Raw genomic sequence first — 14,396 nt, forward strand, 5'->3', positions numbered from 1 at the left:
AAGTCCTAAAGTATTTAAAATGTTGTAAACTGATATAAATATGACAAATGATCTTTAATACAAATTATATTTCTTAGGATTGAATAAAGAATCAATTTTTTATCAGTTTAATTAATAAATAATAGATAAGGATAATTTTTAGATAATAATAATAAAATATTTTAGAATTTCATATATTCAAATTTGAAACCGGGTTATTGAATCGATTGTAAAAGAAAAAAAAGTCAATTTATTCAAAATATTAAATTTTAATACTACTACGTTAGATGAGATGAAAACTATTATTTTTTATAAATCCCACGTAAACACTATTTTATCTTCTTTCTTTTTTTTTTTTAGAAAAAATACAAAGGGAAATAAATGAATTTAGAACAACGTATCGGATATACAAAAAGTCTTTCTTTTATATGTATATATTTCGTATTCAAAATATAATAAACATTACACATGATGCTAGTTCATTTACCATCGAGTCGGCATTGTCTGACACTTTACAGAAATACTATATCGTTATTATCAGAATAAACTAGCACTCGGAAAAGGCAGATATGAGATCGAAAATATAAAAAGCTATTCGTTCAATTAGATTTTTTTTAACGCTTCATTAACGAGCGACGTATGTATTTACGTAAAGGCAGTGAGTTGTTTTTTTTTGTTTTAAAAAACATGTCGATGTTCGCGGTTTTGACGATCGATAATATATATCGTATTATTATTATTATTATTATTATTATCATCATTACTCATTTTTTTTATATCCTTCTTATTACTTTTTTTTTTCGGTAAAATATTATTTTATGCGATCGTTTAATAGCAAAAATTGTAAATATCTTTCTAATCGTCTCTTGTATTTTTTATTTTCCGCCGTTTTTTTTTGTTCTTACTTTTGCCCTTTTCGTTAATTAATAATTGTTTTTCCTTTTATTTTTTTTCTTTCTTCTTTTTTTTTTTCATGGACGAACGCGTCGAGATAGTCTGTGTGTGTGTGTATATATATGTGTGTAATATTGAAACGAACGTAATTAAATGACATTAAAAATATTACGCAATAAACAAATTATCATATATATATATATTCTTATATTCTTATTATGAAGGAATCATTATCTCGTGGTAATTTTTGTATCTTCCTTTTCTATAATGAATTTAATCTTATCAGAGTTATACGAATTTTTTTCTTTTCTCTTATTTTTTTACTCATCCATTCAAGCACGTACAATACTTATAAGGACATGCCTCCATCACAAAATTCATACGATTATTAGATCGAAAATAATAATTAGGTTCGTAAGCAGAGGCCATAATCATGTCTTGTTCTTAAATCCTTCATTCTTCTTTCCTATTTCTTATTTTCTCATCATTCCAGTAAATTCTTAATAATACATCGAAATATAACGTTTTTATTTTTATTATTTTTTTTTTTCCTTTCTAGACTAAAGTGGCAAGAAAAGCAACACTCAAACGATCTTAAATACTAATATTTATAATTCTATAATCATCACAGTGATAAACGAAAAATATATATATATATATATTTCTTGTACATAGCATTATTTTTATGGTTAGTAAATCGAGTGAATCACTTCTTTTATATATATATATATAGTGTCTTTAGTGGCACTTTATGCATATCTCTACACTTCATTTTTTTCTTTCTTTTGTTCCATGAAAAATCTCAACTATTTTATCACGCCGTTCTTTAATAGATTATCTCTTATTTTCTAGGAATATTTATTAGTTATCTTTTTTTTTATTTTGCTCAACGTCTATATCCGGAATTCATTTTATTTATTTATTTATTTATTTAGTTAGCTATTTAACTAACTAATTGCTGTTGCTGCTACTGCGTTTATTTTAATGTAATAAAAATTAGAGATTCTCGTACGATTGGCAGTAAAATAGATTTCGAATCTGGTAATGTAATTAGTTTTATAGGAATATATATATATATATTTATAGAAATATACGAATATTTTCACGATCAAAATTCGTAGGACATGTGATGCAAATGAACTGATGACAAAATGAAAAACGTTTAATATAAATATTGATATATAAATAAATGAATGGAATTATAATAATTGAGATAAGTTTGGTATCTTCGTTAATCGTTTTTTGGTCAAAAGTTTGTTGGTTCTACCATATCATACTATTAAAACGAAGCAACTGAAATTCTAGATAATACAAGAAAATAAATTGTTTACCATTATTCACGTGTTTATCTTTAATTAACATCTATAGCCACTAAGCAAAATAGGCAAGCTCTCGATACTTCGACCTGTATGTATAAAAATAAAGATTTATCTTATTATACTCGATGTTCGATGATTCGCAAACGGACACCTCGTTCATTCGTTCACAAAATTTCTTTCGTTTTATTTTATTTTAGTTTATTTTTTTTTTTGTTTTTTTTTTTACTGTTTCTTGAATTCCGGAATACAGAACATTAATTTTAGAAAATATTTAATATATGTATATATATGTGTCGGTAATTATGATAGTGACCTAAATAACAAAAATTATATAAATTTATTTTATATATGATTTATTTTATAATATAATGTTAATATCAAATAAATCATAAAATTTACTTTTTCAATTTTATTTGCTTAGTCCACTATCATAATTGCCCTCACAATTATACGATATATAATATATACAGTAAAAAACGTTTCCTAGCTTTCGTCAGCGTCACTGCGTTTGGCTGTACGTTTAGATATAATAAATATTAACAATGTGTTATATTTATATATATATTATTATATATATATATATATAATAATATATATAATAGATGTAAATTTTGTTTAATAATATTATTATATACGCAAATTCATTCTTATGCATTCACGCAAACGCACATTTCACAACGAATAAATACCTGTGTATTTACAGAAATTTAATCGAATATTTTATTTTTTATTTTTTTTTTATTTTTTTCTTTTTCTTTTATTGTTTCGTGAGGCAATATATCTTTATAAAGATAATATGTAATTTCAAAATTTATAACTGTATATATTGAAAGAAAGTGATCAGTGTAAATTATAAATGAAGATGACTAAAAGAAAATTGACACTAATTTTAATAGTGCGATAGGAATATAATATTAGATATAATATAAAGAATATCATATCCAACAGAAATAAATAAAACGGATATATAGTCGTTTAAAACTATCCAAGATTCGTTGTTAAAAGTGATTTATGTTCTAGTATCGTTTTCTCTATATCTATATCCACTAACCTTATGTAAAAGATAAAGCATTTTATTCCAAAATTTAAGTATAAATCTTGTATTTGTCTAGAAACCACTTTTCTTTTCGGTCATCATTCATTATCAATGCTATTTAGTAGAAACTTATTAATTATCGGGAAAAGACAGATACTTGTAATTTCAAGAATATTTTAAATTAAAAATCCTTTTCAAAAGACGCGTCCAAAGCCACATATAGCTTTCTTTCTTTCTTTCTTTTTTACTTTTTTTTCATTAGCTAAACGTAGTCGAGAACTGTAAACTTTTTTTACTCTTTAAAAACAGTCTTTATACAATATTTAAATTATTATATACAGATGTACACACATACGTATGTATAACTAGCTAAAAGATAAAACTATTCATTCGCTATTACATTTAAATTAGCTTATCATGTTAAGTTATAATTTATAATTACATATTATTACTTCATTCTCACTTGAGTATAAAACAAATGAAATTAGTGTTAAATTACTTATACCCTGGTTTTATTTACAATAGCTCGATTATTATTAATGATTTACATCAATTTTTAAATCCTACAACTCTAGAACTGGTTTTATTCAAAGACTGTTGCTAATAATCTATAGCTGTTATAAGAAACTAGATATATTTTTTAACATTTTCTGTTAAAAAAGATTTATATATATTTATTTTATTTGAAAATCTTCCCAACGATACAATGTTGGGAATAGTAAGGATTGTTTATTAAAGAAGAAAAATATATATTGTAATTAACAACTTACGCGAGTCAACTTGAAATAATACAAAAATTATTTAATAAATTAAATATATAATAATGATTATAATAAATGCACCAGAATCTTATCTTCTCTATTTTGAATTTTGGAATGTTATAGAATTATTTTGTCCAAAAAAGATTTCGTTATTAACTTGTATTCTACTTCAGTATAAAAGAAGAATATTTTCTTTTATTTAGTTTCGTTTGAAAAACTATTAGGAACGGGCAGTACGTGCCAATGTTATATCGTGTTAAAAGAAAAATATTGCTACGATATATTATACATATATATACGTAACAACAATTTGTGCTAAACTAAAGATCAACCTGTATCTGCTTTGATTGCTGCAAACATTGAAACATTCGACATTTGTCACGTTGTAATCCTTAGAGTTATCGTTGCAGAGATACTAACAAATTATTGCGTAAAAAATTGATAGTAAACAGTATAAACGTTAAGTATAGAAATATAAAATATATATTTTTTTTAAATCTCAGAGCATCGATAGTTACGCGTAAAGTTACGTACTTTATCGGAAACAGTGTGTAAGATAGAAAAAGAGAAAGAGAGAGAGAGAGAGAGAGAAGAATAAGTACCAACTTCTATTTAAATCGTAAGCACAAATCTATGATGTTATTGAAAACTCACAAGCTATTCCATCAGAATAAACATTCCCTAATATGTATATAAAAATAAAATACTTCAATAACAAGTATTTGAACAGTGAGAAAAATTAATTTGTTTTTAATAAATAACCGTGCAACAGCCTTTGAACATATAAGAGAGTTTTACGACTGCTTTGCAGCTTCATAATTTACTTATAGTCATTCTTTAGTTGTATCTTGTTCATCCTGTACTATTTAAAACTAGCAATTTTTCAAAAGTTTAAAATATAACTTTTCAATTATCGATGTTTATCAATCCCTTTGTTATACTAATATGATAATAATAAAATAATAATAATACTAAAACTACTACTACTAATAATAATAATAATAAAATTAGGTGTACAAATAAGTTCTCGGCTTAAGAATTAAAACGAATATTAAATATTTGAACGAAAACATTTTCTCACTAATTCTGGGGCTATATAATACAAATCTATTAGACTATATTGCCGGATTAATAGTTTAACATAATTTAAAAATATTCATCGTTAGCACAGTAAACAAAATTAGTTACAATAAGGCGCATATTAGGCACTGTATGCTTTTCACGTTCGCGTGAGGGTAAAGATATGATATGTGAAGCATCGAGGAAAGATGATGCATTCATCAACACTGTAAAGAATTATTTTTTAAAAATTTCAATCTCGAGAGCCTTCGAGAAGGTCGAGAAAGTAAGACCATTTAAAAAATTCACAAATAAGAATTTGGAACAGTTGTTGGACAAAAATTGTTGTTAAACTTAAGCGTAGTTTTCTACTGCATTAGGAATTATCCAACAACATATTTCCATTTTGTTAAAAAACTTTCTAAGAAATAACAAAAATGCATTACCAATTTTATGAATTCAAAACCGCCATTATTTTACTATTAAGAGATTCGCTATTTGCCCGAGAAATGTATAAAAACAAAAGGAAATTATTTTCCCGATTAACATTTAAAATAAATAAATTATTATTTTCATTTAAAAGAAGGCCGATAACTTATTTTTATTTGTACACCTTCTAGTAATAATATTATATCGACTGTTCAGTTTGTTAGTATCTGTTGTTGCTGCTGCTACTGCTGATGCTGCTTCTAAATGTAGTTTATAATTTGAGTTTCAATCAATATCTACAGGCCTTTCATGCTGAATCATCTAAACAATATCGTATATGTCGTAATGAATATTGTAACGATAATCGTACTACTATTTAACGAAAAAGTAGGTGATGGTGCTCTGCTCGAAGCTGCTTTCATTAAATCTTCGCAGACACCTGCAATAATAAATTAAATGTTATACACATGATATATATGTGTAATATATTTAAAAAATATAGAATATATCGTTACAATAATGACCTTGACTTGAGAGTCTGTACATCCATTCATTAGTTTCATTTCTCTGACAAAAACGTGTTGGCTTTGAAAGCCACAACTCTTGTTCTTGCTGTAACGATCTACTCCTATCTTGAATTTTTTCTGTATTTATTCCAGACCGCATTGAGAAACAATAAGTTTGTCCTTGGTCGAGCATGCTTTCAGTGTTTTTTTCTCTATTATTAGATGATACTATAGTATACCATATTCCTTTTTCTTCCCAACTACCGTGACAAAAATATGCTGAAAAATAAATATATACATATTTATATTACAAAAATTTAAAGATAAAAGATATTTTTCTTTTTTTTTTTTTTTTGTTATTAGACTCACCCTGTTCTTCATGTTCACAAGTATTTGCAATAATCATTTCATTTTGATCGGAAGAACTACATCCTATTTGAATATCCGTACTTCTACACTCTTCACCTTCAATGTCGTCCTGCCACGTCCTTCTTTTTGCCGTTTTCGAAAATCTCTCACTACGACGCTGTCGTCTGTTAGTAGTCGAGAATACATTTGAAGGGACAAAAGGTATGATAGAGTACCGACCAGCGTGTGAACACTTTCTTTGATGTAGAAAAGAAGCTAAGGAAGACCAGACAGGATATGTATTTTAAATCAAGATTATTTTTAAACCTTATTCCTCATTTCATATATATATATATATATACTTACTTATTAGAGTCGTATAAGGCATATTTGAAGGATCCCACAGGGAGCAAACTTCGTCCGGCATAATTGCTTTTTGAGCTAAAATCAAATTAAACAATCAGATATTATACGAAATAATGACGTAATAATTATTACATATAAGTTACTAACCAGATTGTTGTATTTCAATAATATGTCCCTCCCTTTTATGGAATATCATGCACACATAACCGATGTCACTAAAACAAAGAATCAATAACGTTACACGTCAAATAATGTATTATTATAGAGAAGAAATCTTGACTATCTACTTACCATCCGCTGGTCACATGAGCGATCACCTTAACTTTGTGACCCTGCATGTTATCGTTCGGATGCATCTTTTCTAAATTATGACAGACAATTTTTTCCTCGTGGTATGCTTCTCTATCGGTTTCTTGAGCTTTTATTTTGAGCGTTGCATTCTTGTTTGTAAAGTGATAAGTTTTGGTGCCATCCAATGAATACCAATCGTGATGTTGCGTGACCCACGATGGATATTTGCACCTGCTGTGTTCTTTGTCAACTGTTGAACAAATTATGAATATCTATGTTAATTATTTGTTAATAATTAGAAAGTATTTATTCTTTTTTTTTATAATCTGTTATATGATAGAGACCTTTTGTAAGTTTTATAGTGAGTGATGCATCGGATATAGTTGTCAAACCATTGCAAGTAGGTTCTCCGGAATCAGCAAGCATGTACATTACTTTTCCCTGATGATGTTTCTCTTCGTATAAAAAGCACCTATAAGTGGGGATGGGGAAGGAAGAAAAAAGAGTTCATTAATCGTATAGATTTGTACAATATATATAATATATCAGATTGACCAATAATTCCCGTACGATTTTTGCCATTTGATTTATTTTAAAAATCTCATTGACTTTATTTATTGGTCAATCTCTAGAATGATTATTTTTTTTTAATTAATAAGAGAAAATAATTGTTACTTATATAAAATAACGAGATTATACCTAAACGTTACTTCAGTAGAAACGGCATTTCTTCCCTTAAGTGTACCCACTAAATATTTATTCCGTCCACCGTCGTTCCAAACAGCCAAGCATTGCAACTCCTCCGCTGTAAATTATTACAAATTATCGTATAATTCAAAGAATAAAAAAGGAAATAAAAAAGAAAGTATCCTCATTATTAATCATACAATTTTTGTATGAAAAATATAACGAACGAATAAAGAAATATTTGAACAATTTAATCGTATTGCCGAGTTTTAACGAGCTAATTATTATATCGTCATTATTTATACGAACAAAATATTTTAATTTTATTTGAAAATCAAATTAAATAGAAACACGTGAAAGTAAAAAAATAGACATTTTCAATGAAATTATATAATTTGAATAATAATTTTAAATTACATATACGAGAGAAGGGGGTTAAGAAGATGGATCAGAAGAAAAAGAGGGGTAGCGGAGAAGGAAAGGAAGAAAGAATCTAAAAACTTACTGTTACTTTCGGTTCCATGGATGTCGGGACAGGCCTGATATTTAAGAAGTAGTTTACTCTCGTCCGTACATCTTTCGGCCAAACTTATTGGTAAAACGCATTCACCATATCCTCGACTATACGAAAACGTGAATGGAGGTCCGCTGAATGGGCAAGGTATGGGTTTAGAGTTTTTCCGAAACATAGAGTATAAAGGATCGTCTGAACTGATCATCGAGCACATGGCTTCCAATTCCATTATATCCGGATTGCAATAAAGTCCTAAAATGATGAATGAAAAATATTTTTATTATATCTTTTTATTATTTTCAATTTAATAATTTAAAAAAAAAGAATATCGAGGGGGGGGCGGAGAGAAAAGAAGGATTGAGACGTAGGTAAGTATCTACTAAGGTACAAATAATACACCTATTCGAGTTGAGTTTGTTCGATGATGCAGAAATCGGCGCAAAAGGAAAATAAAATAAAAGAAAAGAATAAAAAAAAAAAAAGAAAAAGAAAAAAAAAAGAAGAAGAAAATATTCAATAACACTCCCCAAATCTTTATACAAGCCCTACGATGAATAGTAAATCATTTAATACACCAAGCTCACAGTGAATTAAACTTTAGCGTAATTCACCATACGGCATCAGACCTTTCATCTACTATTGGCAACGGCAAATGCCAAGGATGTGGTCCAACACAATGGACGTCAGGTTTAGTTACGCCATGCTCATCAACCTCAGAATTGTGGAGTATACACACGCGTATGCGTATAAATATGTTTGTGTGCGTATGTGCATTTGTATGTGTGTTAAGAAGACGAGTATAACGTGTATATATATATATATATATATATATATATATATATATATATATATATATGTGTGTGTGTTTTCGAGAATGTTTGTCGGAAAAGGGGGAGAGATTTTATGTGCGCATGTGTAGAATAAAAAGAGAGATAGAGAGAGAGAGAGAGAGAGAGAGAGAGAGTTATGGGGAAAAGAAAGACAAACTACTACTGTGCACTGTTTCGCTTCCCCAAGAGCTAGCAGTTCTCTCGCTTATGGTTGCTTCCCAAAAACTATTGTCCTAATGCAGAAACCAATCCGTGGGAAAATATTTTTATCATTGCACTAGGCGAATAACAGTAATCAATTTGTAGAAAAATAAGGGATGAGAATTGGCAAGATAATGAATGATAAATAATATTAAGTAAAAATAATTTGATTAAAAAAAATCATGTTATGAATAATAAATAATATAATCAATACTCTTAAATAATTTATGTTGTAAATAATTAATAAAATGCTAGTTTATTCTTGGAAGATTTCTGAATATACTTTAAATTAAAATTAATAGGTATATTTTACATATAGTATATTAAATAGATTCTTTTTTTTTTGTTAAAGCTTACAAGCTTGGATAATTTTTTAATATTTTTTCAACAAATAATTTTAAACTATTAATTATTACTATACTATATAATAATGAAAATAATAGAAACTATACAAAAAAATTGTTACTCTTATAATAGCTGGATTTTCAAATTTCAAATTCATTATAATAAAATATATAGTTGTTAAAAAAATCAAACAAAAATTAAACATAAAAATATTTTATATGAATGTTGTTATATTATTACAGAAATACACCCCCCCCCCTATCGCGTTTAACATAAATCGATAAAAAACTGGGGAAAGAAAAAATATACTATCGACTTACCTTCGCGAAATTGAATGACGTTTTCGTGCCTGGCAGTAATGATCATACAACGGTAACATTTTTCACCGCTGAAACGGAAGTTAATTGTTATAAATAATTAAATGAATTGTCGTGTTAACACTTTCGCGACCAACCGTTCTTAGACGCCATTTTTATTTGAGCACCGTGTATAATTTTGAAATGCATATAATTGATTGTGAATATTGCAAATTTCTACTATATAAATGTACGTAAAGAATGTATTTATATTTAAAATATTTCTTTATCATATTATGCTTTTAATTAATAAGTTTAAAATAGTCAATTCAAAATTTTAACACTAAACAATAATATACATTCAATAACATAAAATTCAAAATCAATGTTAGTAATTTCTCTAATATAATTCTTTTTCTATATCAATAATAAACAAAAACAACTCTAATTATTTTTAAAAGTGCAATGCATTAAGAGAGAGAGAAAAATAAAAGAAATAACGCTAAATTTAGAATTTTAATCCAAAATAATCAAATAAACTTAATAATTTGATGAATCATATTATAAATTTAGTGATAAATTTATTCATTTATTAAATACAATCGCGAAAGTGTTCATATTATCAATGGAATTCTTGTTATCGTTGAATAATAACGATAAATTGAATTTATATCAATAAATATATTCCCCAAAACAAAACAAAAAATGAACAAAGTATATTATTTCATACTCACAACGTAATAAATTGGTCTTTTCTTCTTTCCACACATTTTCTTTCGCCTAACATCGTTGTATTTATGATAATGGGTACCTGTATTCCGTGTTGATACCATTCTCCCGACCAACTTGCTGGAAATTCACAAGAACCTGAAAAAAAGATAAATATAAAGATATATATACATACACATATACATATAAAGAGAGAAAATTAAACATGAATCCATTAAAATCGATCGATCATGACAATTACATTATGCATCCGTTAAAATCAATCGATCGTGACGATTACTTTTCGTTAACAACCATCCTAAATATACACCTCATATACATACACACATCACCGTATATACATATGAGTCGTTCAAAAATAACCACGATTAAATCCATGTTATAATATTTATTGATTTTTGTAAATTTTAATAAACTTTCTATCATTTTAATTTATTAAAGGAATAACTTATATATTTTCATATTTTCTATTTCTTTTTTTATATTCTACTACTAAAAGGCAAAAGTTTTAAAGTATTTAAAGAGAAATAAATTTTGTTTTAATAAATTTTAAACACTTTTACACTTTGTACATATCTTGATTTGTTGCAGAACCTACCTTTTTAAAATAGGAAAAATAAAAAGTCATTTTTAAGTGTCGTTTTATGTAATATAACTTTGTACTTGATGTAGTACAACATTGTAGTTGATATAGTAAAATATATCATTTAAGTAATAAAAAGACACGCACACACAAATTTTCCAAAACAAGTTATTCAAAAAACACGACTATTCTTAATTTTTGTATTTTTTGGATTAAACAACATTAGCTATAGAACGATTCATATATACCCTATTTAAGGTTTTAATATATTATTATTGGATCGTTATATAGGAGTGCGTTTATAGTCGTTGGTATAAGAAGAGAATTGCGATAAATGAGAAGATCGATCGATATTTCATTAATCCCCCTATGGTTAATACGTCGAGCAGAAATTATTGCACGATCATTATGTTTTCAAAGAAAGAGAAAGAGAGAAAGAGAGAGAATGAACGCATGCGCGTAGTATTAACTGTTAGTACATTCATAATTCTTCTAGTATCTACGTCGACACGTATTACATTTAATTGCTCCAACAATCCTATGATTTAACTTTACCAGGAACAGCCAATTAACATCTCTCGGTGATGGTCCAATAAGATAAAAGCCCGCGTTCTAGTCAAAAGGTGAAATACGCATGTATGTCGCCTAGCGTGTGGTACTTCATTTTCACTTGTAATCATTAATTAACGATATTTAAATACAAAAAAAAAAGAAGACAATAATTTACTCAACAAAGAAGTTTTTCTTTTTTACTCTAATATTTCAAGTAAACATTCTTATTTTTTTTTGATAATAATTTGTAGGGAGGGGGGATTATCTTTATTTTATTATTAACATTTATTTAAAAAATCAATAATGAAATGAACCATCATAATATTTGTTTTCGAGTGTTCAAATTATCAAGGATACTTATCGAGAAAAGTTTAATTTTTGTTCATTTCTTTTACTTAACATGTTAATTTGATTAACTTTCAATAGAATTTATTTGAATTGGAAATAATAAATGATTGAAAATATAAATAATTTATTAAATCGTTAAGAACAATGATCGAAGTGACGTAATTTTATTTTTCATATTAGTAAAAGATTAATTATATTTTATTTGTTCTTTATTTCACTTATTAAAAAAATAAAAATTGTTCAATCACTTTATACTTTTATATCGTAAAATTACATTTTTCATGCATTCCCATTATTGTTCCTATAATAAAACTACGAATAATTACTTTCAACTCGATTAAAAAAAAAAAAATTCCACTTCGTGCTTAAATTAAAAGAAATATACGACACGTGCATTAACGTAAAATCTATTGTAAAAATACGATATAGTATTCGTCTAGAAAAAAAAAAATAAAAAAGGAAGATTCCTGGTGGATAAGTTGAGAAGTGAAGGGTAGGTATAGTACAATCGTAATGCACGTAAGATAAGTACCCTCCCTTGATATTCTCGTATGTAACACGCGATAGACAAAGAAAACTAACAATAACCGAAGGATGAGTAGGAGTAGAAATAGGAGGATGAGGATGAAGAAGAACAGGAAAATACGCCATGTGGGTACCTACTTGCAAGTTGCGTTATAAAAGAAAAGGAAAAATAAAAGGAAAAAAAGACTAGGGGAAGAGTCGAAGAAAAAAAAAGAAAAAAACAAAAGGAAGTAGTAAAGGCGTTGTCGTAGCAATGACAGAAACTATAAGAGAGAGGAAGAGAGAGAGAGAGAAAGATAGAAAAAAAAATTTCGAGAGAAAAATCCGTAGGTAAACCGGAATACTCGACGGGGCACAAACGAGTACAATGCCCATGAAAGTATACACCACCACTACTACCGTGGAAGAAGTAATAGGAAGAAGAGGAACAAAAAAGAAAGAAAGAAAAAGGACACGAGAATAATGGAAGAAAAGGAAAAGGAATGGTAGGAAACAAAATGGTCTACCTCCGTTTTCTCTGTTGCAATGGCATGCAATCGGAAGTTAATAGTAAAAAAAGATGATGCTAAAATCCTTAGACTGGGCTTATACTACTTTTGATTTTAAGAATTGACCAAAGTATTATTCCTTTTGATGTTTCCGATCACCTGCTGATCGGTAATATGACACGGGTGGTGACCACAATTTATGGGTTTTCTTTTTTTTCTTTTTTTTTCTTAGAATTACAACTGAAGAATTATTTGAATAAATATATATATATGTCATAAAATATGGGTTTCGGTGATTATTTGAGTAGAATTGATTGGTTCTTTTTTCCTTTTTTTCGTTTTCTTCTTCTTTCTAGATAATTCACTAAGGGATACCTACTGAAAAATTTACCACAATGTGTGTGGGTTTCGGTGACTGGAAATTGATTGGTTGTTTTTTCTTTTTTTTGTTTCGTTCAAAAATTCGTTTAAAAATTATTTCGAAATCCTGACACACAGCGTGATCATTTTCACGAGTGACTTGGAGTTGTAAAAAAAAAAAAGAAAAATATTCGATAATTCTATAGACAATCTAATGGCAAATTTATTGAAATATTTTTGGTCTTTGGTTGAAAGATTTCTTATTTTTTTTTTTTTTTAATTACTATACTGTATTTATTATGACAGGGTCATTTATAAGTTTTTCTTTTTTTTAAACAATCGTCCAAATGAATTTTATAATTAATACTAAGATCATATATAAAACATTTATGGTATGTAAGTATTTAAAAGTTATAGAAAACAACATTAATTTTCATAATAATTATATCAAGTAATAGATAAAATATATTTTATAATAAACCATTATAAAATATAAATATTTTTCATTTCGAAATATAATCAACTGTTATAAACCGAAGATAAATATAACATTGAATTAACGAATTCTAAATTTAAAACCGTTTATTCGATCATAAAAGCATTTAGCGTTAAATCGAGAAAACGCAAAATCAATTCCAACGGTTATCATAATTTAAATCGGGACGAAAATATTACGAGTATCGAAAATTTACCGAATAAAAAGAATATTTGATTTTCAAATAAAAAAAAATAAAAAAAGATCGTTCAACAGTTATTACCAACTGCATCATGCATTCCCCCCTCCTTAGATTTTCTTGGCCGACTGTGCGAGAATTCACTCACTCAGTCAAAAGTCTTCTTCGGTACAGATGAAATGGGGTTAGAAGGGGGTTAGGAAGGGGGTCGAGGAAGGGGGTCGAGGAAAAGCGAACTAGACGGAAAGAAAGAGAACGAGAGAAAAAGATAAAAAA

The 14,396-nt window shown here is 27.3% G+C and overlaps 1 protein-coding gene across 1 annotated transcript in view; it reads right to left on the reverse strand.

Annotated features, from left to right (window-relative positions):
• Positions 1-379: 379 nt before the first annotated feature.
• The window catches only part of LOC107074205 (uncharacterized), a 57,115-nt gene continuing 43,098 nt past the window's right edge, over positions 380-14,396 (reverse strand). Inside the window, exons 4-14 of the mRNA XM_089177386.1 lie at positions 10,596-10,728; positions 9,886-9,953; positions 8,181-8,441; positions 7,688-7,793; positions 7,333-7,460; positions 6,989-7,238; positions 6,845-6,912; positions 6,698-6,772; positions 6,353-6,607; positions 6,002-6,262; positions 380-5,916 (exon numbers count right to left, since the gene is read on the reverse strand). Coding sequence (XP_089033512.1) covers positions 5,795-5,916; positions 6,002-6,262; positions 6,353-6,607; positions 6,698-6,772; positions 6,845-6,912; positions 6,989-7,238; positions 7,333-7,460; positions 7,688-7,793; positions 8,181-8,441; positions 9,886-9,953; positions 10,596-10,728 — 1,727 coding nt within the window. The 3' untranslated portion in view covers positions 380-5,794. The remainder of the gene's footprint in view (positions 5,917-6,001; positions 6,263-6,352; positions 6,608-6,697; positions 6,773-6,844; positions 6,913-6,988; positions 7,239-7,332; positions 7,461-7,687; positions 7,794-8,180; positions 8,442-9,885; positions 9,954-10,595; positions 10,729-14,396) is intronic.

This window comes from Polistes dominula, unplaced genomic scaffold (assembly GCF_049000335.1).
Source record: "Polistes dominula isolate Pdom_NZ unplaced genomic scaffold, Pdom_raw_medaka contig_20, whole genome shotgun sequence".
Classification (NCBI taxonomy): Eukaryota; Metazoa; Arthropoda; class Insecta; order Hymenoptera; family Vespidae; genus Polistes; species Polistes dominula.